The sequence below is a fragment of the Callospermophilus lateralis genome, chromosome 15 (genome assembly GCF_048772815.1).
Source record: "Callospermophilus lateralis isolate mCalLat2 chromosome 15, mCalLat2.hap1, whole genome shotgun sequence".
Lineage (NCBI taxonomy): Eukaryota > Metazoa > Chordata > Mammalia > Rodentia > Sciuridae > Callospermophilus > Callospermophilus lateralis.
In genome coordinates this window covers 28210606-28237390 of record NC_135319.1, presented here as the reverse complement: position 1 = coordinate 28237390, position 26785 = coordinate 28210606, and the positions used below count along the sequence as shown (strand labels likewise).

Sequence of the window (26785 nt, the reverse complement as noted above, 5' to 3'; positions counted from 1 at the left end):
CAGTAGCAGCCCATGAGCGTGTAGCAAGAGGAGAGAAGGGTGGAGAGGCATAGGGGAAAGTTGCTGTAGTGACTTCATCAGAAAGAGAATTGTGGTATGGTGGGAACTCATCAGTTGGGTTGAAGGAGGAGGAGTCCTGGGTAGGATCTTGTGTCTCTTTGGAAGCAGGCTTAGGGGAGGTGAGATCTAAAAGAACTTGTGCAGGAGAGCAAGAGTTGCAGAGAGAGGGCTTAGAATGTAGAGAGGAGAAAGCCTGAATGTAAAATATCTCTTTCCATTTTCCAGAATGCTCACAATAGTTGAAAATATCCCTGATAATATTGGGATCTAGAGTGTCATTAAGTGGCCATTTAGAATTCAAAGGGTATTGAGGCCATATCTGATTGCACAAATGAATAAGTTTTGGGGGTTTTGGTCTGGGGTGAGAGAGAGACCCTAGGTTAAGAGGAGGCAGCCTAGAGGACTATGGGAGGGAATGGATGAGGAGCTACCCATAATGAGATGCAGGAGGTGAGTTTACAGGTGGGGCATCCCAGGCTCTAGTATCATCCAGTCGAGAAATGATTATGCTTAGAGGTCATCACCACTGCTGGGTAAGTGTCAGGGGCAGGGCCCGTAGATGTACTTGGGCACCTGGCCAGGCCTACATAGGGGCAAAAGCTGTGGTGATTAACCCAAGGCCAAGAGGCCTCACTAGGAACAACTCCCAACCATCCTTGGTGATTTTTCTCAAAACCCAGACCCAAATAAAAGACCATTGATAGACCCAGTCGACAGTAGGGGTCAGCCATAGCTGTGAAAGCTGTAGCAGGGGGTGCCTTTGACTACACAATAACCCTGGGAGTGCCAGACAATCAATGGTCACTTCCCAGGACCTGTAGCTCCACCAGAGACAGGGGTCTTACCTAGAATATCTGGTGGTGGGTGCAGAAAGGGCGTTTGGCAGAATGAAGGGCCTGGTCCCATGATCGAATTCAGATCAGGGCCCAGGGATGTTCAGTGACCCTCGAAGAAGGGAACAGGAACACCAAAGAATCCTATCCTGGGTTTTGGCACCAATGAAAGGAAAGCAGGAACCAGAGATAGGTGAGTGAGAAATGAAAGACAGAGATCATGCAGAGATACACACCAGTTTATTTATCAGAGATGACAAATAAAGGCCATCTTTCTACAGACAGAGAGAGGCAAAACAGGCTTGGGGTTTGGGACTTTTATGGGGCAGGCTCAGGGATTAGATCCAGGTGGGTCCTAATGCTTGGTTAAGAGTGGGGTTGGTATGAGGGAATGGTGATACGCCCTTGGGCAGGTCCTAATGTGGGCGGTGAAGGGTTGGGTTTTACAAGGGAGTAGTGAGCCTTTCTCAGAAATGCCATTGGCCAGGAAAGCAAAATTATTTTTTTTTAAATGGTGGCTGTCACTTAAAGATGACACTTAAGATGGCTGTTCAGACGCTAAGCAAGGACCTTACACTAGCCATGGCTAGTGTTAGATAAGCTATTTTTTTCTTCCAGAGATTTTCAAATATTGCTCATAAGCACAAGTATATATAATTTGGAACGGACAGTGAAACCTGATACATTGTTGTGCCAGAGCCCCAAAGCCATGGAAGACAGTTTTGTTCATCTCTTCTCAACTTTTAGCTTGACTTTTGCCATGGTGGGCATTTTTTTATGTCACAGGAATTGGCAAATGCAACAAATCCATTTTTGAGTTGCTTAAGGAATTTTCCAGATATGGACCTAATTTATTAAAATATTAAATCAATAAAATGTATTAATGATACCAGATTCCTTCCTCTTTGTCCCTCTAGATTTTTTTTTTATCTATTTTAATCACAATAAAGATCAGGTAATTCTACCAAATAATATTTTGTATTATATTCAAATACATGTCACTTACATTCCTAACAAGAACACTTGTTTCCCTCCCAATTACTTCTACATATAGTTCTCATTTTCTTCCCTCCACCCAAGCATCATTAGCATAATCCTCTTTTCTCAGCATAAAATTCTCCATGTTGTCATTATCCTCCTCAAAATATAAATAGCTAGCCACTTAATGTGGTACTTAACACTGAATCAGACACTAAGTTCCTTACCTTAAATTCTTTACTTATTATTTCCTAAGGAGACCTAGGTTTTATTTATTGACATACACCCAAACTCAAAATCTCAGTGATTTATAACTGAAATATTAATTCATTACAGTGCATATCTATCATGTATTCATTCCAGTTTTTTTTTTAATCATTTTCATTTTCCTTCAGTATGATGGAGCTTCTTCTATCTAGGAAAATATTCTAATAACAAACAAAATTATAAATTTAGAAAATTTAATTGATTTAGTAGAATTTGATCAGCCAGAGTTTTCAACAAGTTTTCTTAGTCCAAATGCTTTATTTTCTCTATCATACTTATGTCTTGAGCATATTTATTTTATTCTATTTCCAAGTTTTCACTTACAACTTGTGATATATTAATGAAAGCTGGCCACATTAGCATGCTAACAAACAAAGTTATGACCTTTAATATATGTATAATACATTGTTTCATTTTGTCATAACTCTGACTTTAATAAGCAGGCAGATTTTATCTTTATTGTCTAGAACATGAAGAAACTAAGTAACAGCAAAGTTTGTTAGCTAGTTTTGTTTTTTCTTTGGCTCCCAAATCAGGAATATGCCCACTACATGCTATTATTTATGGTTAGGCTGTAGAAAAATAATAAATCTTATTCTTCAGCCCATCTTTGGGAAGTATTTTCTATTGTATTTTATCTGTTTCCAGCAGCTAATTTTATGATTTTAAATAATGGTGAAATATACTAAAGAGGTGATATGATTTATATCAGTTGTCTCAAAAAAAATCACTTAACACAAATACAGATTGACTCTTTTCCTTTATTACAGGTTGTAAAATAGGATAAAGATTATAACCTAGATAAAGCACAGATGATGGAAATTTTAAATTCTCAGCTCTTTCCTCAAATAATTCCTTTTTCTCAATACAATACTCCCTAAAAATCCAGGTAGGGGAGAGCTCAAGTGGTCTCAGAGAGTAAAAGTAGCATATTGTATGCACACAATATGTTCCTTCAGGATTGGGAGTAGAAGGATAAAAAGAGCTGGCAATTATTCCTTGATATAGAATGTTCTTCTTGTGGCTTTTACTTTTTTTTTGCTGATACTTCTCTATTTACATTTACTGATAGGTTTAGTTCTGAATCTAAGAGGCCATTAAAACAGTGTTTTACTTTATATTACATATATCAGGGTTGATTTAAAATTAAAACAAAGAACAGATGAAATATAGCACAGAATGACAACCTCTGTTCACAGGGAAAGTAGTTGAAAAGCTAAGCATTTTATTTATTTTTTATATATTATAAGTTTCATAAAAACATTTACATAAACAAAATATGAAATGAAACAATAAAAACTAAAGAATACTATGTAGACTCAGTGTATATAGCTCAAAGCCCAAAATGTTTACCTCAAATGTTTTTAGAAAAAGCTTAATGAACTCTTCACTATATCATTGTGCAGCACTTAAAATTAATAACCAAAATGTCTATTATGTTTATTTAAAATACAAGGCCATCTCTAAAAAAAGAAAATATAAAAACTTGTAATGCTTGAAACTTGGCATTAATGTGTTATATTAAATTGAATGAAGATATTATTCAACTGTGTTGACTATGGGTCTCACATCAGTTAGCTAAAAACAAAAGCAAAATTAGTTACCAAGGTTATATATTTAGCAAATTTTTATTAAAAATTTGTAGGAGCCAACATCCCTTGATATGTAAGAAAAGTCTGAATTTTAAAAGCATAGAAAATATAGGCAGGGTGTTGTTTTTGGGTCAGGGAAGAGATCATATGAGATAATATGTAAACTTTACAGGGATTGAAATGAAAAGTGAAAAAGAGAATTATTAATGGAAAATATTGTTTTTTTATTTTCAGAGAGGAAAATTTACCCTTTTTTGTTGTTATCATAAAAGGTTTGGATTTTAAAAGTGGGGCCAAAAATGGTAGATACTTTGAATAATGGGTATGCTATTTAAATATTAAAGAATATGAGTGAATAGATATATTCCAAAGAGTAGTTCATTTCCTTTATGACTTCTAAGTCCTCTACTGAAAAGTAATGATCACTTGTAATTAGAGAGCAAAATGACACTTTGGAAGCTAAAGATGCACATGGCTAGAAATCAATGACAATATCAAAATCTAATTTTATTTGACAACTACTATTACCTAGAAACTACACTGAGCATTTAATTGGTACTTAACGCTTTTTTAATTGGTTCTTTTCAATTATATATGACAGTAGAATCTATTTTGACATAATTATAAAAGCATGGAATATATCTTGGTCTAGTTCAGTCCCCAATACCCTCTTTCCCCTCCCCTTACTCCACCCTCTATTCCCTTCCCTCTTGCTGGGAGCCATCAGCCAAGTAGGTATGACAAATTCCTTGCCAGCTTACTCCCATGCTGTCTAGTGGAAGGACTTCTGAAAGGTGACCTTGCTCAAGGACCAGGGCAGGATCCGTGTTTAGGGTGTTTCCCCTTTAGAATAGGGCGGTTTAGCATAATAGGAGATTAGGGTGTTCCCCCTTTAGAATAGGGCAGTTTAGCATAATAGGAGATTAGGGTGTTCCCCCTTTAGAATAGGGAGTATCCTGCTGCTGAGTTCCTCTTGAGTGCTTAGGGTCAGACAGTATATTTTTGGGACACAGAAGTCCATGTGGAGTGGATTTGGGCAGAGAACGTGGATTCCCCCAGAGCGTGTTTGTAGACGGCCGGTGTGAGTTCGGGAATAAAGAATTGCTGTTTGAATCTACAAGCTGTGTGGAGACTCGTGATTTGTGCCCAGCTAGAGACTGCGGCACCCTCTATTAATCTTTTTGCCATTTGCCCACACTGTTTTTTAAATCAATTTCTTGTGGATATACATGATGATGATGTTCACTAAAGTATATTCATACATGAACCTAGAAAAGTTATGTCAGATTCATTCCACTGTCTTTCCTTTCCACATACCCCTTTGTCTAATCCTCTGAACTTCTATACTTTCCCTCCCCCCATCCCTTATTGTAGGTTAGCTTCTGTATACCAGAGAAAACATTTGACCTTGGTTTTGAGGATTAGCTTATTTCAATTAGCATATAGTCTCCAGATTCATCCATTTATCGGCAAATGTCATAAATTATGTCATTCTTTATGACTAATAATCAACTGTGTGCATATAACACATTTTCTCTATCCATTCATCTGTTGAAGGGCACCTAGGTTGGCTCCATAGCTATTGGAAATCATGCTGCTACAGACATTGATGTGGCTGTGTCACTGTTGTACGATGATTTTAAATTCTTTGGATATACACCAAAGAGTGGATTAATACTCCAGGAAAGGCATGAAGCAGCAGTTCCAATGTCAAAGAGAAGCCAGTTGCAGAGGCTGGATTTCAAAGCAAGCTGTCTGATCCTACTGTCTTTGTGCTAACTGCCTTTCCTAATGACTGAGGTTTGCCTAGTCCCTTAAGCTTTACTTGGACTAGCTGACAATCCCTTCAATATTAGAGTAGATCTTTTGAGACAGCTAGTCATTATTTTTCTTTCTAGCATCTGCTTAATCATCCTTGATTTTAGTGTCTTCTGTTTGATTCATGATTCTTTATCACAGTGAAGAAAAATATTATACAGATGATGTCCAGTTGACAGAAGAAAAATTAGTTTAGCCACTGCTTTACGGTTCTGGTTCCATCTATGTGTAAGCTGACTGACTCTGACAATTTGATCCTTTTTTCCTTTTTCTGGTTTCTCCTTGTTAGAAACAGCAATTGCAGGTAAAATGGCTCAGAGACAAATAGCAGGAGAAAATAGAAAACAGTGAGAAACAGACCAAGAAGTTGAATGTTGTCACCATTTGTTACCAGAGGGAATAGGCATGCATTACCTTGGTATAAGTGTAAAATGTTTTGTTAGTTTGCAGTATGCATTTTCTTTTCATCTTTATTTGTTTTTCTCGTGTTTTAAATATTTTCAAAAAGTTGTAATTTAACCTATATGCCTCAAGGAAATATTATTTTTTGGTTCTGAAGAAAAATTTCTGCTGCCTTGATCTCACTACAAAATTGATCCCTTTCCAAAAAGTTTGAATTACATGCAAACTGTCTTATGGTGTGCCCCTTTGTATTCACAGGTCCTGTCCTAGGTGCTAATTTGTTTTTCTGACATCTTTGAAGTGTTATAGAAGTTTTAGGGTTTCTTTCAACTCTTTATTTTTCTTCACTTTCTTTTTTTATGAATATTTGTTATAAAATAGGATGAATTTTTGCCCTGAAGATGATACAAGAGTTTATGATTCATGAGTGTTTTGCAGCTGGTGCAGGTACAGTGCACATGAATCACAGCCCTCGCACTACAGAATTTACAATGCCATTTATATTACGAGAATCACTTTGGATACTTTATTTGGGGATTTGCTCTTCTCTAATCAAAAAAGTTTTCCTTTGAGCATTCTGTTTTTCTTAATGTATTGTATAGCTGAATATTGCAGGTTCTACTAAAAGATGGCTATTTTCCTTTTAATTACATTATGTAGGATTTATCCTATTTAGTAGATTACCTTCCTGATTATGATAAGTGAGAGAAATAGAATAGAAGTTTCATGCATTTTACTCTATTTTTCAAGCTTACATGTGGGGAAGTTCATTTTTTCATCTTTCTTTGCAATAGATTTAAAATGGTACTTTTATCATTAATGTTGTCTTTTTTAAAGGATAATGTCTTGTGTGTACATGACACAGCCAAATACACTGAACACTGACGTTGGTTACCTAATTGCAAACAATTTATATTTTGTATGTGAGCTGAATTGGTGGATAGATAGATATGAGGGAGATGATGAGGGCTAGAGAGAGCAACTCAAAATGAGAAGCATGCACTTCTTGCAAAAAAATTACCACATTCATAATGATCTTTATTTCTCCTTTAAAGCATATATTAAGGTAAATTCAAGTTTCCAAAAATTTTTGATCCCCTTGACACTATTGCATGTGTATCATCTAAGGATACTTTTTCATCTCTGGGCATATGAAGCCATTCACAGTGAGTAAACCTATTTTGGTATATTTTCTATTCATATATGTATCTTCCTCTTCCCAAAGAATAATTTAGTGCTACCTAAATCTTCCATAGACAACAATGTGCTTATAGGCATAAGATGTCAGGGAGATTAGGAATGGAAAAGCAAATCCTAGGTTTGGTCCATTTAAAATAATTATGTCCAGGGGCTGGGGTTATAGCTCAGTGATACAGCACTTGCCTCACATGTGTGAGGCATTGGGTTCAATCCTCAGCACCACATAAAAAATGAATAAAGTAAACAAAGTAAAGATATTGTATCCAACTTTTAAAAAAATTAAAAAATGATAATTATGTCCAAATAATTTTTTTCTTGATCCTTCTTTCTATAAGTAAAAAATAAACATGTTAAACAATATTTAAACTTTGCACAAAAGAGATTCAGGATATGACTTATATGTTTACTTTTAATTGAGTTAGGCTTCACTTCTGTTTCTGATTTATACTTTAAGAAGAAGTAGGTGAGGCACACAGGAAGTAGGTGAAAATCATTTTATTTTTCACCCAGAAAGGACTGGTGGCTTAGAAAAAGAGGTATAGAGGCAAGCCAAGTTCTCACATTCATTTTTAAAATGAAATTTTCAAAATGGAGGAAAAGAGAAAACCTGTGTTTAGCATTTCTTCTTCTGTGTATTTTCTTCCCACACGTAAGTAAATACTTCTACATGCTCACACCACTTCATTTCTCAATTTCTGCACCTGTTTTGTATGTGTTTTGCTTTTACTTCTGTAATTAAAAATCAGCATTGTTTTCCTATCTAAATTGTCCCCTTCATTTGCATACTAGATCAGTGCTTCTCAAAGCCTCTCTGATAAAGGATACATTTATTTGAATTGCTAGGAAAATGGGTAAAAAGACATAAAAATGAAGCACCCCTTTTTTTTTGCTATCAGAATCAACCGACAATAAATCACTATCAAATCACTGTTTCTAAACACAAGTGTAATTTCTTTTCTCATCATGATCTATAATACCCAATTTGTGGAATGAAACTGGACAACATTAACACTCAGATTGGAAACCTAATTCGTGAGGACCAGTGTAAATTGGAAAATGTGGCATCGGCTAATTCTGGGTTCTTAGGGCTGACCCTGATCACACTCTGCTGGATTCTATCCATGTCTACTGTTGTCTATTCAAGCCTGCTTCTCGAGAAGTGTCATTTTCCTTTTGCTTCACAAGAATTTCTTTTTATTTACATATACATTCAAACATGCTATGATATCTTGCAATTAATGCAGACCAATGACAAAATCTTCCTTGATCTCGTGAACCCACCTAGCCACTTACACAACTTCGTGCTTCTTTCTGATGTGGTACCTTCTTAAATTTATTCTTCATACTATTTTGGAGAAGTGTTGGTGATTCTCCCTTCTAGTATTCTCTCTTGACCCTAATGTAACCATGTTCTCTGTTACATTTATTTACCAGAATTATTCCCTTTGTGATCTGAATGCCCATTCATCATTGCTAAGGTAATTCTTCTTACTCTCTCCATCAGCAAGATGTGACAAAATTTTATTTAGTTAACTTTCAGAACATCACAAAATCTTTGGATTTTCTCACATTCTCTCTGGATTCCCTAGTACAGTCTTTTTTGATAGTTCTTTTGTATTTTTACAAGTTGAAAAGCCCCTAGACTCAATGTTGTAACCTCTTCTTTCTCACTTAAGTTCACTCCTAAATTTATTTACCCTTATTTAATGGGTTCAAATTGTTATATACCCATGACTTACAATCTGTATTTCCAGTTTAGCTCTCATCCTAAAACTTTAGATTCATGTCCAACTGTAAGTTCAGTAATTCCTTGTGGATGTTAAAAAACCACAGGTTTTGGGTTGGGTTAAGGAAAGCAGGCCTTAAGATAAGGTTCCTTTGAAGGATGTTTATTAGGGGTGTGTTTTGGTTTCCATATGAGTTGTCCCCCCAAAGCTCATGTGTCAATGTAGGAATGCTTGGAGGTGAAGTAATTAAATTGTGAGAGCTGTAATTTAATGAGCTCATCCTAGTTCAAATGGACGAATAGGGTGGCAACTCTCATCAGGTGAGGTGTATTAAAGGAGGTGAATCACTGTATGTGTGCCTTGGTAGTGTTAATCTTCCTGTGACCCCTTTGCCCTCACTCTCTCTGCTTCCTGGCTTCTGTGAATGGAGCAATGATCCTCCACCATGCCCTTCCACCATAAAATTCTCCTTCACCTCGAACCCAGAGCAATGATGTTGGTCATCTATGGATTGACACCTCTGAAACCGGGATCCCTAAATATATTGTTTCTCCTCTCATTTGTTCTTATTGTTGTTTTTTTTTTTTTTTTGTTTTTGTTTTCGGTCAAAAGCCATGACAGAGTAGTTTTGGAATAATTTTCTATGGAAGAGAGAAGGAAGGAAAGTCTATTTTAGGGAGAAGTTGAACTTCAGTGTATTCCAAGTTAATTCCTAACTGAGCCCAGGAAAACTCTATGGTTGAGATTACTCTTCAGAGTTATAAGGTTAGGACAAGGAGACAGGTCCTTTATATATGTTGCATCATTGATTCATTAGTTTCAGGTTGCTTCACAAAGTGCTTGACCTTGGGCAAGGTGATTTTCTTCCAATGAGGCAGTCTCTGGATATAAATGACAGTTGAAGTCTCTCAGTATGCAATATTTTCAATATATAAATAAATCATTTCTCATTTCTTGAAAAATACTCCTTTCTAGGAAGTATTTATTATATTTCATTACTTAAGTATATATTCTTAATATTATCTTGGCATCTCAAAATTAACCTAGCCCATATTTAGCACTGATGCTCATTTTCACTATCCCAAGAAAACAAGTGATTCTCTGGCATTTCCTCCTATTCAGTAAATGCAAATTCCCCTTTCCAGATTCTCTGACTGGAGCCTTTCAAGTCATCTATGAGTTTTTCTTTCCCATGGCTCTCTCTCTTTTCTAATTGATCAACAAATCTGGTTGGTCCCAGGATATTTCCACAATTTCACTATTTTGCAACACTCTTATTACTTTTATCTTTTTTTCCTGTTTTCTGTCTCCAATCAGAGTCTCTATTTCATTTGCTAGTGCATCTTTAGTAACTAGAACAATTCTGAATCCATGTACTATGTACTCAATAAAGATCTGTTGACTGTCAGGTTGATCTCATTTCAAGGAAAACTGAAACTAACTTTCAAACATGCCATCAGTCTCTGGCTTTTTTTTCCGTGCTCTTATGCTTAGCTCTATGTAGACTCTGAAAAAGACTTGAAAGTAAGGACATAAAGATGATAACAACCATCTTGTTCCTGATTACCTCTGAAATGAGCTATTTGGGCTTGAGCAGCTTCAAGGTGAAATAAAGAAAATGAGAGAGCACAGAGTTTTCTGAAAGAATATATAGTTAAGTAATGAAATATAATAAATACTCCCTGGAAAGTCCAAATCAGTAATTTAAAAATTCTTGAGTCTATTTAGAAGTAAAAGAACAATTTTAAGATTTAAGATTTTCTCTAGAGATGTTTTTGATATTCCAGTAATTGCATGCCTTTACGATGTATTGCTGTCCTTTGGTGAACTAAGATGTGAGAATACTGATGGAAAACTAGGACTCTCCCTCTGACAAAGTGTGCCTCTGAGTGCATGTGAACCAGGGAAGAGTCTCTGGCAGCCTTTCTCCACAGCACATAGAGATTCCTCAAAGCACATCTATACTTTCTAAGATGCGGAGACTATCAAAGTTGGGCCAATGGGCATTCACGTTTGCGACCTCAGAAAAGAATGAGGTTGTTGAAAAGTGAGAAGACTCGAAATGAATGCTTAAGCCTGCTGAATTTATTATTGTTTGATCTGGAGCAAGCAAAACATCCTTAGCAGTTCAGTTTCTGACTCTACACAGAAATATAATAAAATGTATCTCCCCAACTGTAAAGTTCACTCTATCTGTACATTCTTATACAAACACATTATGATTACTAAAATGTTTGAATTTGAATTTCAAGAAATCCCAGAGCATGACCAGCTCTTAGCTATTACAAGAACCTAATTTCCCTGAAATTATTTCTCTCCCTGGCAAGTGGCAGCCCCTAAAACTGCTTCGAGCAGCACAAAATTTGCTAAAATCATGAGTAAAACCTGTGACATCAGGGTTTGGAGTGTGAGGAAAGATTTTCAGTTTTGTTCTGCTTTCCAGCAAGCTTAAATTATTTTTAAATTGTGAAACACAAACTTTTCTCCAGGGATTAAAGAAAAATTCAGCCTAGTACTTAATAAGTACAGGTGCCCTCCTTCTATAGGTTTTAGTCTTACAAGAGACTTCCTGAACTGTGCTGAACTGTAACCCTATTTATATTCTTCCTTCTCCTGAGTTTAGATTAACTGTAAATACTCATTTCATTTTAAATGAAAGGTTTTTTTTTTCACCTAAAGTATTCTGCAATGTAAGGATTTGTGGCCTGTAATGGGAATATTTTGAAAGGCTTGGGAAATGATGCATTAGACAATAAAGAGAATTTTTGTCTCTATTGACTTAGAAAACCAATTCAACAGAGCAGGGAGAGCTATAGAAAGCAGTGAATGTATTTTTAAATAAGTATAAAATAGTTCGTTACAATAACTCTGACTACAGAGAATATATAGCTCAGAGGCAAGAGTCAATTTCAAGAACTTTGTGTATTTTATATACATATATATAATAACAATGTATATCTATATATAATAATTTATATATTATATATAACTATATATCTATATGTATATATATTATATATATATAGTTGTTTTTGTTTTTGTTTTTAATAGGATTAGGTGAATTATGAATATGTATGAATTTTTAAATTGATTTAAAGCAATGGATTTTAGCCAGGGGCAATTCTGGCCCCCTGGAAACATCTAGCAAAATCTACTGTAATTTTTGTTTGTCACAAAAAGTGAATAAAGCCTACTGAAAACCAGTGAGAAAGGCCAGAGATGCACTAAACATCCTACACAGGACATTTCCCACAGCAAGGAACTGCTGCAGCTCAACATTGATAAATCTGGGATAAAGGAGTGTGATCACTAGAGCAATAAGATGGATTACAACATCTTCATCTTTAATAAAATTTTATAGAAAACTCATGGTGGGTTGCAAATAGCAATAAAGCCATATTCTGGAGTATGGACAAGAGACACTTCAAATAGACTTTTATTCCCTATTTATTGCTGTTTAAAAATTTTTGTCCATATTAAAAGATGTGATTATTTTCAGTTTTCTAGATGGTATTCAACAGATTTTTCCTTTTTACTTGGGTTGGGAGTGAGTACTAGAAATTGAACACAGGTCAATTAAGTCACATCCCAAACCTTTTAATATATTTGTTTGTTTGTTTGTTTGAGACAGTCTCATTAAGTCACTTAGGGCCTTGCTAAGTGTTTGAGGCTGGCCTCAAACTTGTGATCCTTTTGGCTCAGCATCCTTAGCCGCTGGGTTTACAGGCATGTACCACCATGTCCACCAGATTTTTCTTGATCTCTTTGAGTCCATCTTTAAGGAAACGTTTTATTCATTCCTTCCTGTAAATTGTGGTAGAACTAAATGGAAACTTTTGTAGTTTAAGAGCTGACAGGCTATGGTTTTGCACGCTGACATATAGCAGCTCTGCTTACTGACATTTAACCATGGAAGCTTGCAGCAGCTAACAGGTACCTATAACAGAAAACTGCGGTAGCAGAAGCAGGAGACAATATAACAGAACAGAACTATCTCCATAAAGGTTTAGTGCAATAAAAGTCCCTAAGCTGTATGAGCTAATGGCCGCCAGGCTGTTGACAAGCTTATATCCATATAAAGAATGTAGAATGGACCTTCCAATAGAATTTCACAAACTCCCTTGCCTTGCTCTTCCCCAAATTTACTTTATGTTAACTAAAAGCCCTGAGGTGCTTGGGGCTCAGACTATGGAAATTATCCCTCTGGGCTGAGGTGCCACTGTTACTTCCAGATCTGTGTCCTGATCCTTATTTCCCTGCTACATGAGTCCAGTAAGTTAGAAGAGGTGGGTTAGGAGAAAGGAGTAAGAAAGGATGAAGGAGGCATTGGGAGTGAAATTGACCAGATTATGTTTTTAATGTATGCACAAATATGCCAAAATGAACCCCATCTTTCTGTTTATTTAATATGTACCAATAAAAAGACTTAAATGATCTTCAAGAAAAGTTTATGACTATAAGTGAAAGTAAGAGCTGTCATTTGCTTCCTGCCAGAAGAGTATTGTATGATTTAAAGAAAAGCTTACAATCTGTAAACCTGCTTGACTTCTGAAGTTTTGGTGTGTCTTGTTTGTTGGCTTCCTCTTTATTGACCAGAATTAGAAGATTGTGTTCTTTCTAAAGTAAAATGAAAAAAAAGGACTAATTTGAATTGTGAATTGAATGTGAAATGTTTGTTCAGGCAACTGTCTGATAGCTGCTGATATGTCCATAGCAGTCATCAATACTACCTTTAGTAACTTGGCAATAAAAGATTCTCACTGTGTTGGTTTTTTTTTTAAAATAAACCTCAAGTTGATTTCATGTCTTGAAGCTGTGTATTGCTTCCCATACTGCCACTTCTTGTCCATTAAAGGTTAATTATGTAAATGCCATTGCTTCCCTGAGATTTTGATAAATAGAAAAGAACAAAACTGTGTTACTGAGGTACACTCAACAAACAGCTAATCTGTGTCCGTTTTCTAGCAAAAACAACAGGAGACCCAATTGATCTTGAGGAGCGCCTATGGTGTTTCACTGCTGACTGGCAGGAATTAGTTGATTTGCAGCTGAGAAAACAATTTATTTTAGATTAAAAAAATAAACAGAGGATATTTGCATTAGAAGAGTTACTTAAGAAAACTGAAGAATTCAATGATATGTTTTTTGTTCTCATTTTGAATACTTTATTAAAATGGAGAGTTACAAAATTCAATAGTAGTTTTTAAAAGAAAATAGGGAAAAAAGATATCTTTGTCATCTCTTTTTTTCTACCTTCTACTCACACAGTGCCTTACACAAAAGAGCAAAGATTATTTCTGTAAAGCTTCTGATTCAGGAACCATAAATTTTAGAGATGGAAGAAAATTCCTATAGCAATAAAGGTTTGACTCCACTGTTCAACACAATTAATTATCTATAAAAGACAGTTCATTCTGATTTGTAAGCAAATAGTTAAAAAGGGCAGCAAAACTTGTTTGTCCTAATTTAACCATCCTGTGTTAAGTGATTTGGAATTACAAGCTTCCTTTGTGAATCAAGTTAGAAAATTCAAAGATTAATGCCAAAAGTATCAGGCTAAAAAGACTGAGATGTTGTACTCCTTTTTCCTTGTTTAGTTATATTACTAAATGAATATTCATACATTAATAAATATAATCATGTGCAGATTATTTCTTTAGTATGCCGCTTCCTTCCTCTCTCCCTCCTCCTCTCCCTCCCTCCCTCCCTCTCTCTCTTTCTCTTTCTTCCTTCCTTCTCCCTCTCCCTCTCCCTCCCCCTCCCTCCCTTCCTCCCTCCCCCCTCCCCACTCTCTCTCTCTCTCTTTCTTTGGCTGAGGATTAAACCCAGGGATTCATGCACCCTTAGCAAGCTCCCAATCTCCAAACCACATCCCAGCCCTGCAGTTTTATTTTTTATTTTCCATTTTTGTTTCACTCCCTGTCTCCTTGTCTGCTTACCCTAGGTAATTCCCCAGCTTTACTTCTCAAGATAACCCATATTTACTACCTGGTAAATGTCTTTCCATGTTTTTTTCCTTCAGGGCCACATACAATCAATATGAGATACATATGTGTTGATGTATATGTTTATATATTTATGTGTAATCTACACATACACACAGTTTACATATAGGAGGTTTTACCATTGTCATAAGTATGCATGGATATTTTTCTATGTTAATTTTTCCTGTGTAACACCATAAAACTTCCAGAAAAGATATCAGAATTATTTAAAATCTTTAAGAATAAGTTACCATGACCACCAAATCCTTCAATTTATAATTCTTTTAAAAAGCAATCTCCCATAGAAGAACAACTTAGCCATTAAAATCAGGAAATAACTTTGATACATTACTTCAATCTAACCTTCTGATTGCATTGAACTTTCACCAGTTTCTCTCATAGTATCTTTGACAGCCAGAAGATCGAAGCCAGGATTGCATGCTATATTTCTTCAGACTCCTCAGTCTGAAACATTGCTACTCTTGTGACCTTGTTACTTATGAAAATCTCAGTCCAGTTATTTAGTACAATTTCCCTTCATTTAGTTTAGTGGATGCTTCTCTACAATTAGAATTGTGAGTTTTCAGCAAGAATGATCATGAACTGATGATAAGCTATATTTCACTTATCACATCTTATGTGGCAGTAGAGAACTTTAGGTTATTCCATTACAATTAATGCTATTATTGACACCTTGATCAAAGTTAATTTTCAAAGAACTATCGTGACATACTTTGAAACTGCAAATATTCTTTACTTAATGATTTTGCCCATTATTTTTTAACATCTATTAATGTTTCTTGACTGATTTAATACGAGCATCGCCAAATGGTGATTTTTTAACACCATGATTTCTTCTACATTTATTGGTAGGTATTTTACTGTAGAGGAAAAAAAAAAACAAAACATTTGTTTCCCCCTCATGTATTTATTCATTGTTTTTACTGATATCAATCTGAAGGCACAGATTTCAGTTTTCTTCAAAGAATTACAAGCCACCTATCTCAATCATCTCAGGGTGCTACAAAAAAATACTGTAACATTCAACAAAATATCTAAACAAAATGCTATTTCAAATGTAGACATATGGTTTAAACAACAAATATTATTTCTCAGAGTACTTAAGTCTGAGGTATCTGAGATCCGATTTCCAGAGTGGTCAGTTCCAGCAAGGGCTCACCTTGCTGCATGCTCAGGCAAGACAGGAAGCCATCTGGTTTGGTCCCCTTCCTTTAAGGTCACTAATGCCACAGCAGGGCTCCACTATAATGCCCTTATGTAAGGCAACTTTCAAAGACTTTGCCTTCTAAAACCATCCCATTGCTAAGATTTACAGGTCTCATTTTTTAGTAAATGTGTTCAATGATGTACTATTAACATCATTAATTTTTTGGTGTTTAAATTGTCCCAGAATTGTTCTGGATGGGTCCATTTGAGTAGGTTTCTTATCTTCTAAACACATTCCCTGCATTCTTTGAGCTCTTTGCTGTTCTCTGGTTTAACAAGTTTTTTCAGATTCATTTTGTTTTATGTTTATTTTTTCTTATCCCAGCCTTCGATTTAACCATTTATCTAAAAAAGTTCTGGTTCCTTCAACTGTAGAAGAGAATTCATATGCACACACAATCTCTTCTGTTTCAAATTTGAAAGTAATAGCCATATGGAATGGATATGATACAAAACAAAGCACCTTTTAAGTGTAAATACAGTTGATTAAAATGCAAACATATCTGCATCTGTGATATTTTACTTCATTCAGTGCATTAAGTTTGCCCTTCCCATCACAAGAAGTGCCAAGATAGGTCTTTCATTACCTGCAGAAGTGAGAAAGACTGAGAATTTTACATTTATTCTGTGAATATTGAAATTCAGGGGGAAATCAATATGTCCTGTACCTTTCTTTCATGGAATGTGAATACTGCTGTTTTTAAATGAAAAGTGAAACTTCTTATATTCCCCAAATACATTTCTTTTTCATTTTTTCAGATTTTTCTAATTTATTTCCCAAATTATAACATAATTATTGTGATTTATTACTTTGTAAGAACCAAATTACAAATATGCATTGTGTTTCTTTCAAGGCACAATTATCTTTGATATTTTTCTCTTTAATTGGCATGTAATAATTGTACATATTTAGGGGGTAGTTTCTGGTAATTCAATACACGTGTAAGATGTATATTGCTCAAAGCAGAGCAAGTAGCATTTACACTGCTTATTGTGACTTTTTTTTTTTTTGAAACTTTGAACTCTTCTTTTCTAATTCTTCATAAATACATAGTAGGCTTTTGTGATGTGTAGTCACCTAACTGTGCTGGAGAACACTAGAACTTATTCCTCCTATCTAACTGTGTTTGGTACTTATTATCCAACCTCCCTCTATGCCCCCTCCCTCTAATAATTATTACTCCACTTTCTCCTACTTTGAGACCAAATTTTTAACTTTCATATCTAAGAGAGAACATATGAAAGTTGCCTTCTATGTAAAAATTATTTTACTTAGCATAATGTCCTCCACTTCTGTCCATTTTACCACAAAGTTTTTAAGACTTAATAATGTTCTATTCTGTGTATGGATCATGGTTTCTATATTCATCCAGAGATGAGTACTGAGTTTTATTTCAGATCTTGACTATTGTGAATGGTACTATAATAAATATGGGAATGTAGGTATTGCTTTGATATGCTGATATATTTTTTCTTTGAATTTATACTAAGAGGTGGAATAGCTGGAACATATTTTGACCTATATTTAATTTTCTAAGCAACTTCCATAGTGTTCTCCAAAATAGCTGTACTAATTTACATTTTGACAAGTAATATATGAATAACCTTTTCTCCAAATCTTTGCCAGCATTTGCTATTTTTTTCTCCTGTAATAATAGGCTTTCTGACTATAGTGAGTTGTTATCTACTGGAGATTGGTTTTTCATTTCCTAGATGACTAGTGATGTTCACCACTTTTTCATATATTTATTGTACATTTGCATGCCATTTTGAAAACCATCTATTCAGATTATTTGCACATTTTAAATTTTGTTATGGTTTGGATATGAAGTATCTCCCAAAAGCTCATGTGTGAGAAAATGCAAGAAAGTTCAGAGGAGAAATAATTGGGTTATAAGAGTCATAACCCAATCAGTGAATTAATGCCCTGATAGGGATTGACTGAGTGGTAACTGAAGTGGTAGTGTGTGGCTGGAGGTGATGGGAATTGGGGCGTGGCTTTAGGGTATATATTTGTATCTGGCAAGTGGAGATCTATCTCTTTCTGCTTTCTGATCATCATATGAGCTGCATCCCTCCTCCATACTCTTCTCCACTGATGTTCTACCTCACCTTGAGCCTCTATGAACAGAGCCAGCCTTCTATGGACTAAGACCTCTGAAACTGTGAGCCTTTAAATAAATATTTCCTCCTTTACAGTTGTTCTGGTCAATCCTTTAGTCACTGGCACAAAAAAAAGCTCACTAAAGCAATTGGATTGTGAAGGAGCTATTGTTGAGTTTTTTGAGATCCTTATAGATTCTGGAAATGAATATTTTATCAAATGAATAGTTCTTGAAGTATTTTCTTCTATTCCATAGATCATCTTCTACTCTGCTGATTATTTCCTTTGCTGTGAAAAGCTTTTTGGTTTGATATAATCACAATTGTCTATTTTTACTTTCGTTGTGTATTCTTTTGAGGTTTTATTGGGGGGGGGACAAAAAACTTGTTTCCCCTACCAGTGTTATAAAATATTTACCCTGTAATTTTCACTAGTATTTTCATAGTTTTGAATCCACTTTGAGTGGATTGGAAATTTGGTTTTTCCAGTAATAATTTTTGAAGAGGCTTCTTCATGTTTTTTCAATGTTTCTTCAGGATTTTTGATGCTGTTACTGAGAAACAGTTGACTAGAGAACTATGTGTTTATTTCTAACCTCTCTATGCTGTTCCACGGGTCACTGTGTTGTTTTTCATGCCAATATTAGGCTGTTTTAGTTACTATGTCCCTCTAAAATGTCTCAAATCAGGTATTACAATGCCTCCAGCTTTGTTCTTTTTGTTTCACTTTGCTTTGACTCTTTGGATTCTTTTGTGTTTCTACATGAATTTTAGGATTATCATTTCTATTTCTGAGTAAAATTCCTAAATATTTCGATGGCAATTGCATTGATCTGTAAATCACTTTGGTCAGCAAGGACATATAATGATTTTCACTTTGCATTCTGCAAAGAGAGGTCTTTCATTTTATTTGTCTCTCAATATCATCAGTTTTTTGTTTTTGTTTTTTTAATTTTCATTATAAAGGGTCTCTGTTACTGTGTGAATTTATTTCTAGGTTTTTGTTGTTGTCATTGTTGTTTGGGGTTTTTGTTTTGTTTTGTTGCCATTATGAATGGGACTGTTTTTTCATTTCTTTCTTGCTAGTCCATTGCTAGAATGTAAAATGCTACTGATATGTGTATGCAGATTTTGTGTACTACAACTTTATTTAGTTTTTTAATCAGCTGTAATAATTTTTGTTGTAATCTTTAGTTTTCTATATATTAAATCATATTATATTGAAGATGGAATAATTTGACTTCCTACTTTCCTATTTGTATCCCTTTTATTTCTGTATCTTGCAAAATTGCTCTGGTTAAGACTTCTAGTTGTAGGTTGAAAAGAGTGATAAAAGTGTACAACTGTCTTGTTCCAGATCTTATAAGAAATGCTTTCTGCCGCAGCCCAGCTGGCTGCAGCAGAATATCCGGGGGTGACGAATTACTTGTGTAGATTGATGCAGCAGGAATGGAAGCCGTTTATTATAGGATCTGAGCGATATTTATACATTTTACACAGCTTATCTAATTAGCATAAAATAGATACAGCAGTCAACCAATAAGGAATCTCCACACTTAATGGCTCGCTTTTGTTACTTCACAACACCACTCCCTCTGGCATTTTGCCAGGCGCCATCCAGACTTGTTTACAGACTCTAACATTTCTCTGGCAAAATACCAGGTGCCATCCTGACTTGTTTACAGACCTTAACAGCTTTCAGTTTACCACATATGGTATTATATTGGTTCTAGGTTTGTGTCACATGTAGCCTTGGTTATGTTGAGGTACTTTCCTTTGGTACCTAATTTGTTCAGGAATTTTACCATAAAGGATGCTGAATTTCATCAAATAGTTTCTGTGCAATTCTTAGATGATAATATAATTTTGTCATGTATTCTATTGCTGTGATATATTACATTTATTAATTTGTGAATGTTGAACCATCTTTGCCTCCCTGAGATCTCTGTGATAAATTCTGCTTGTTAATGTCAAATGAACTTTTGCAGGTACTCTTGGATTCAATTTCCTTAAGACTTAAAAGAATTATAGCAGACCTATGTTTTCATGAAGAACTTGGTTTTTGTTAAACAAAATAATAATTGACAGGAGTTTAGGATAGGGGACTTTGCTAAAGACAGAAAATGAGTCCCAGAGAGCATAGCATTTGGATTATACTTCTATATTTAGTAGTTAGCAAACTTTGGTAACTCCTTTAACTTTTAAGATTTTATAATCTATAAAGTCAAGATTGTAATTCTTGATGGATAAAATTATTTTGAGGATGGAGATGAGATATGTAATGTTTGTGAAATATTATGAGATAAATATTAGAACGATTACTATTCAAATGGGTTATTTTAAATATTTCTAGTACTTTTAAATTTTGTTTTGTTGAAACTTACTGGAGTCATATAAAAAATTAGAATTGCAGGTCCATTTTAGAGTTTGTTAAATTCCTTGGTGTTCCTATATTACCAATTTTGTACAACAAAAATTTTTGAGACTCAACCTTTCATGGATTCTGCCAAATCTGGCCAAAATCTATATACTTGTCCTTTTAAAATTTCCTAATTTATAGAACTCTTCCTGGGTGGAACAAGTAAATGTATTTTCACTTTTAACCAGCATTCATTTTTAACTAAACATATACTTATTTTTAAAACTTCATTTCAAATACAATGAGCAGAAACTCTGCTATGTCTTCCTAGCTTAAAGCATTTGATTTGACCTCCTAAGCAAAATATGAAAGGAAAAGAGGTGTTTGAGAGTAATGGCCTTTCTCAGTGCTGAACATTCTGATATTTTGAAGCATACTTATGTTTTATCCATCTATTCAGCTGCATTTCCAAGTCTCATAATTTCACATTACATATCTTATTATTTACTATTTTTGAATATTAAATAAACTGTTTTTCTTAACCTTATTGGGAAAAGGAATTTTGATTGAATTATAAATGAAAAATAATATGGCTTTACATAAATGGAAAATATGTATTAATTAATACTGATATGTATTCATGAATACTATTATTTTATTAAAGAGCCAACAGTTTAGCACCAGGTGGGCATACACATGATTTTGTAAACACTGTCCTGAATTGAAAGCCTCAGTTCTTGATTGTTAGTAGTTTAATGACATAAAACAGAACTTGTTTGCCTAAGTGAGAAAGAAAAGTAATCTGAATCTGTTTGTTTTCATCTATTTTGGAATTCCTGAGGGCTAGTACTTTCTCTTAATATCCTATGAAATGTTTAGGATCATACTGTGTGCATACAGTCCACTCTACCAGATAGCATTTGATGATTGTGTTTGTCTTTAACATGGTCAGAAAATTAGTTTAGAGATTTGCTCCCTTAGAAAATTTCTTTAAGTGTCTAAGAAATTTGCTTATTTAAATAACGACTTTTGTGTCCCTATTGATTCCTCTAATAAATTGGTGACTCAAATTCAGATACATTCGTTACATGATCTTGTGGAGTTGACTAAAAAGAGAAAGTACTTTGCTTTTAAAAGTTATATTTCGACCTTCAAGCAATAATGAAAGAAAGATCTAGCTATCCTAATCATGTTCTTAAACATATATCAGTAAATCAAAGGCCAAATTCCAGTACTCTTTTTTATGTAATTTTTTAATTTATATATGACAACAAAATGCGTTACAATTCTTATTACATATATAGAGCAAAATTTTTTATAACTCTGGTTGTGTACATAATATACTCACACCAATTCTTGTCCTCATACATGTACTTTGGATAGTAATGATCATCACATTCCACCATCATTAATTACCCAGTGCCCCCTCCCTTCCCCTCCAACCCCTCTGCTCTATCTAGAGTTCCTCTATTCCTCCCATGTTCCTGCTCTCTATCAGTACTTTCTAAGGATTCACAGTAAACATTTCTCGTTCTTTAACCTGAGGCTAATGGACAAATAAAACCAAGTAGGTGTATTCTGCAGCCATTCCAGCAATGCAATTCCTCAGACTTACAGGTAGTTTTCCCCGCTGCATGGCCTTTGCCTTTGCTGAGTCCTCTGCCTATTCTTTTCCTTATCACTTTCTCTCTCAGCTACTTCAAAGATCAACAAAAGTTCACATTTTCAATAAACCTGCTCTGATCACTTTTATATAAAAGGGAAATCATCGCCCTACCCTCCATTATATGTTCTTTCTGAATCATTGTATATTTTAACAGCACATAAGGATCTATATTTTTCATTTGTTAATTCGATGCTCTCCACCACTACAGTGTGAGCTGCACTAGGGTAGACTTTTCATATGTGCCCTTCATTGCTGAAGTCCCATTGGTTAACATAGGATTGATACTCAGAAATATTTGTTGGAGTAATGACTGCATACTGTTTGGTATTATTGTTATTTTACTCATTTGTAGTCAGGCATTTGGCCTAAAAATAGGTGGTATAACAAGGTCTGGAACCTGGGTAGCTGACTCCAGAGCCTTCAGTAAATTCCCTGATAAGCCCAAAGAACACAAGTGCTATTATTCCCTTCTCAGTTCTTGAAGAAGGGGCTCAGATTTGACTTCACTCAGCAAAGTAGAGATAGGAAATGTGTTTACACTAAGGAAGATGAAACAGTTATTACTATTTGTAGTTTTAACAAAAGATGTATTATCCAATTAAATAAATTACAGAAACTATAAAGCAATGGTGGCAGAAATCATGAGGTAATTGAAGACTTCTGCATTTTTTATTTACTGATGAAGTTACCATGAGGCTCAAATGAGATAAGGCATGCAAAATTTAATATAGTTTGATATATAGTATGCAGTTATTCTGAGATGGCTGATTAGCTTGACTAAAATATTTTGAAATATTTGGAAAAATATATTTAGGGAACATATGTGCAAATAGTCAAATTTTAGTACTTTAAGCATCATTGCTTCTGTGGCCTCTTCCAATTATTCCTTATAAGAATTATTTCTCCCCTTTAGATATTAGCAAATAGTGATATATGTTGTTTACACAACACCTAATGTAAATAATACATTTCACACTCTGATGTATATCAAACCACTCCAGGGTTTTGACAGAGAAATTATGTATCTTTCTTAATTACTTTATCATTTGTTTCAGACTCTGAAATAAAAATAAAGGACTTGCTGACAGAGTCAAAGGAAGAAAATCATCAAATAAGAATCTTATTCTAAATCCTGGGTTTTTAGATGTTTTTTTATGGGCCCAACTTTATTTAAGAATGAAGCATGCATAAACAATAAATAAATAGTTGGAAGATCAGTAAAGGAAAAGAAAAGGAACAAGTGGAAGAAGGAGAGAAGGGAAAGTAGAAGTGTTGGAAATTAGAATGGAACAAAATGTATTCCATGCATGCATGAATATGCCAAAGTGAACTTCACTAGTATGTAAAAATTATAATGCACTGACAGAAACATTAAGATAATTAAAAAATAGATGGGTGTAGTGCTGCATGCCTGTAATCCCAAATACTTGGGAGACTGAATCAGGAAGATGACAAGTTCAAAGCTATCTCTGTAATTTAATGAGACCCTCATAAACTTAGTGAGAACCTGTCTCAAAATAAAAAATAAAAGAACTGAGGATGTAACTTAGTATTAAAGTGTTCAAGGTTCAATCCCCTGTTCAAATAATAATAATAATAATAATAATAATAATAATAATAGTACAAATTGACCATATATACTGTAGGGTTTAAAAAATAATGAAGAATGCTTAATGTTGATGCACTCTTAATAACCTGAGATACTTAAATGGTAAACTGAAAAAAGCACTTCACTTTACCTCAGGGATTGAAATCCATTAACAGCACAAAATAAGGACGTACATACATACACACACACACACACACACACACACACACACATATATATATATATATATATATATATATATAATCCACAGTGCTTTTATTCTACAAAAGTTTCTTATTTAAATAGATCTTATACTTTAAAAAAAATTGACATAAATCTGGACTTGTAATTGTGTACACAAAACTATCTTGTTTCAGAATGTGTTTCGTCTGACTTTCATATAAACACAAGATAATAATTTTTTTCTTCAAGGAAAAAAATATCTATACACTAACAAGCAAAAAAGGACAACTCTAACAGAACAACTAAATATGTGTAAAAGAGGAAAGTAACAGAAAATATTCAGTGTAAACTTTTTAGCAATAAAATACAGTCTCTAGACATAGCATAGTCCAGTGTTTTTAAAATAATCTGCCTGAGTATCATTATTTGTAGTTCTACTTTATCTTTTTTGCTAAGAACAGAATAGAAGAGAGAAATAGTAAGAATTTATTATCAGTTCCATTGAGTAAAATTTTTTAAAAAATGTTGTGTGTGTATCTACAAGGATGCAATAGCATTTGGAAAAAAAATAAAATTTTAACAAGAAATAATTATTTTTTAAGTTTTTTTTATTTGCTTGATTAAAAACTGAGCATAGTTAGGGTACAAGGGAAAAGGGAAGCTGGGCTGCTAGTAGAGTGGCTGTTACTACAGCCCACAAGGAGGATGGCATTAGGGAAGAATTTCAGATACAACCATATTTCTCACATATTTTAAACAGAGCCAAGGGAATTTGCTGATGAGTTCAACTGGACGATAAGAGGGAGCATTCAGGTTGAGAATAGGAGACCTGAGAAAATAGTAGGATGGAGTTGCAGCTCTTTACCAAGATGATGAAGCAAGGAAAGCAACAATTCTTGTTTATCTGTTATTCTGCTTTGCATTTTGAAGCTGGTTAGGGGCAGAGACAAAATGATTTGAAAGAATTCCCCACGGCAACCTTTCTAGTTTCCTGCCAACTGCAGGGAAATGTCTTTCAGGGGAGAGGAGATATCTCCGCCTGGTCAATAACATATATGTAAAATTCATCTAGAATTTATTGAGTATTTCTCCTCTCCCTAGGGACATGCTCAGACAAATCCCTTCCACATCCCTCATATATCATCCAGATTACCTTCATCCATGACTGCATAAGGTCACTTCAATGACTTATTTGAAAAAGAAATTATTGAATGCTTTAGAAGGCCAAACTCTAAACTCTATTGCTACAGAACTAGATGTTTGTTTATATTTTGGCTGTGGAAATACAAAATTCAACATCAAGATAGAAGCTATAGGTTTTATCTTCTTTAACTTAAGTAAGGAAGAGAAGAAAATAAAAGGCAATGTTTATTGAAAGTTTACAAGGTGCCAGATGTTAGTCTGTAGGCCTTGATATTTGTATGTTTGTGTATATATACATACATATATATATACCCCCCAGAATCTATTAACATTATTATTATTATAGATCTCCTATTATAGTTGCAATTGGGAGACAATTCTAAAATTCCTAAGTGGAACTTAATTTTGAAATCAGATTCTCTGTTTCCAGATTTAGGATTCTTAACCCAAGTTTTACCAGTTTAAATATTTTCTTGATATACTTTGAGCAGAAAAAAAATGTGCTTAAATATTTTAACACTATAATCTTCACGTGTCATTTAATACACTTGTTTAAATTGTAGAGATAGGGCTGGGGATGCGGCTCTAGCGGTAGCACGCTCGCCTGGCATGCATCCGGCCCGGGTTGGATCCTCAGCACCACATACAAACAAAGATGTTGTGTCTGCCGAAAACTAAAAAATGAATATTAAAATTCTCTCTCTCTCTCTCTCTCTCTCTCTCTAAACAAAATTTGTAGAGATAGACTATAAAATAAAATAAATTAGTTAAATTGAATTACATACATAAACTTTAAGAAAATCATTACTGCATTTTCCTGAATGATAACAGTGTGTACTTTTAGAAATACTGGGATCAAATATAAAATTCTTTATTCTACATCTTGCTATTAGTCTATGCTTTAATCTTTATTTTTTAAATTATTAATGGATATTTTGTGCAGTTAGCTTCAATTTTCTATAAATAAGTTGATAATTGAATTATTTTTTTTCTGAAGGCAACTGATCGAGAGGGAGACTCAATAACATATGCTATTGAGAATGGAGATCCTCAGCGAGTTTTTAATCTTTCAGAAACGTAAGTTCAAAATGAAATGATTTATAACTTGAATCTTTTTTTTTGTTTAGTGTTAAATATTGTACTGTAACCAAGAAAACAGACTTCTAATCAAATGATTTCAGCTGTTTGTAGTATTATTTTACTTTTTTTCCTATGAATGTTAATGAGAGCTGGGAGGATATTTCTGAACTCAGATATCTTGCTCAGGAGACTATTTATTTATTTTAAACATTTTTACTAAGTAAAATCCACTGAGGTGGAAATATTCCATTTGCAGGCATAACCTGGGATTAATTAGATGCCTGTAAAGCCGTCAACTAGTCATAATGACAAGGACATTTCTACAAAGAGTAACTTAGCACTAAACTGATCATTCAAAGGGAATCTCATAAGTTGTGTCACACACACTTAAGATGAAACATGAGTTCATTCTCTAATTTCTGATTAATGTAGATAAGATTTAGATAAGCATTTAGATAAGCATCATTTTACTTAACTCTTTGAAAACATCAGAAATATTTCTCATCATAACTATTGAGAAAACTGGGATCCATGTGACATTGAAAGAAGGAAGCCATTTTGAGTTCCAGAGAGAT

At 34.3% G+C, this 26785-nt stretch overlaps 1 protein-coding gene across 16 annotated transcripts in view; it reads left to right on the top strand.

Moving 5' to 3' along the window:
- Positions 1 to 26785, top strand: part of Pcdh15 (protocadherin related 15) — a 702462-nt gene that overhangs the window by 461937 nt on the left and 213740 nt on the right. For 15 of the 16 annotated variants that reach the window (XM_076835193.1, XM_076835192.1, XM_076835191.1 and 12 more), the window contains one exon: positions 26128 to 26207. The exons of the other annotated variant lie outside the window; for it this stretch is intronic. In XM_076835193.1, coding sequence (XP_076691308.1) covers positions 26128 to 26207 — 80 coding nt within the window. The remainder of the gene's footprint in view (positions 1 to 26127; positions 26208 to 26785) is intronic. 16 annotated transcript variants of the gene reach the window in all.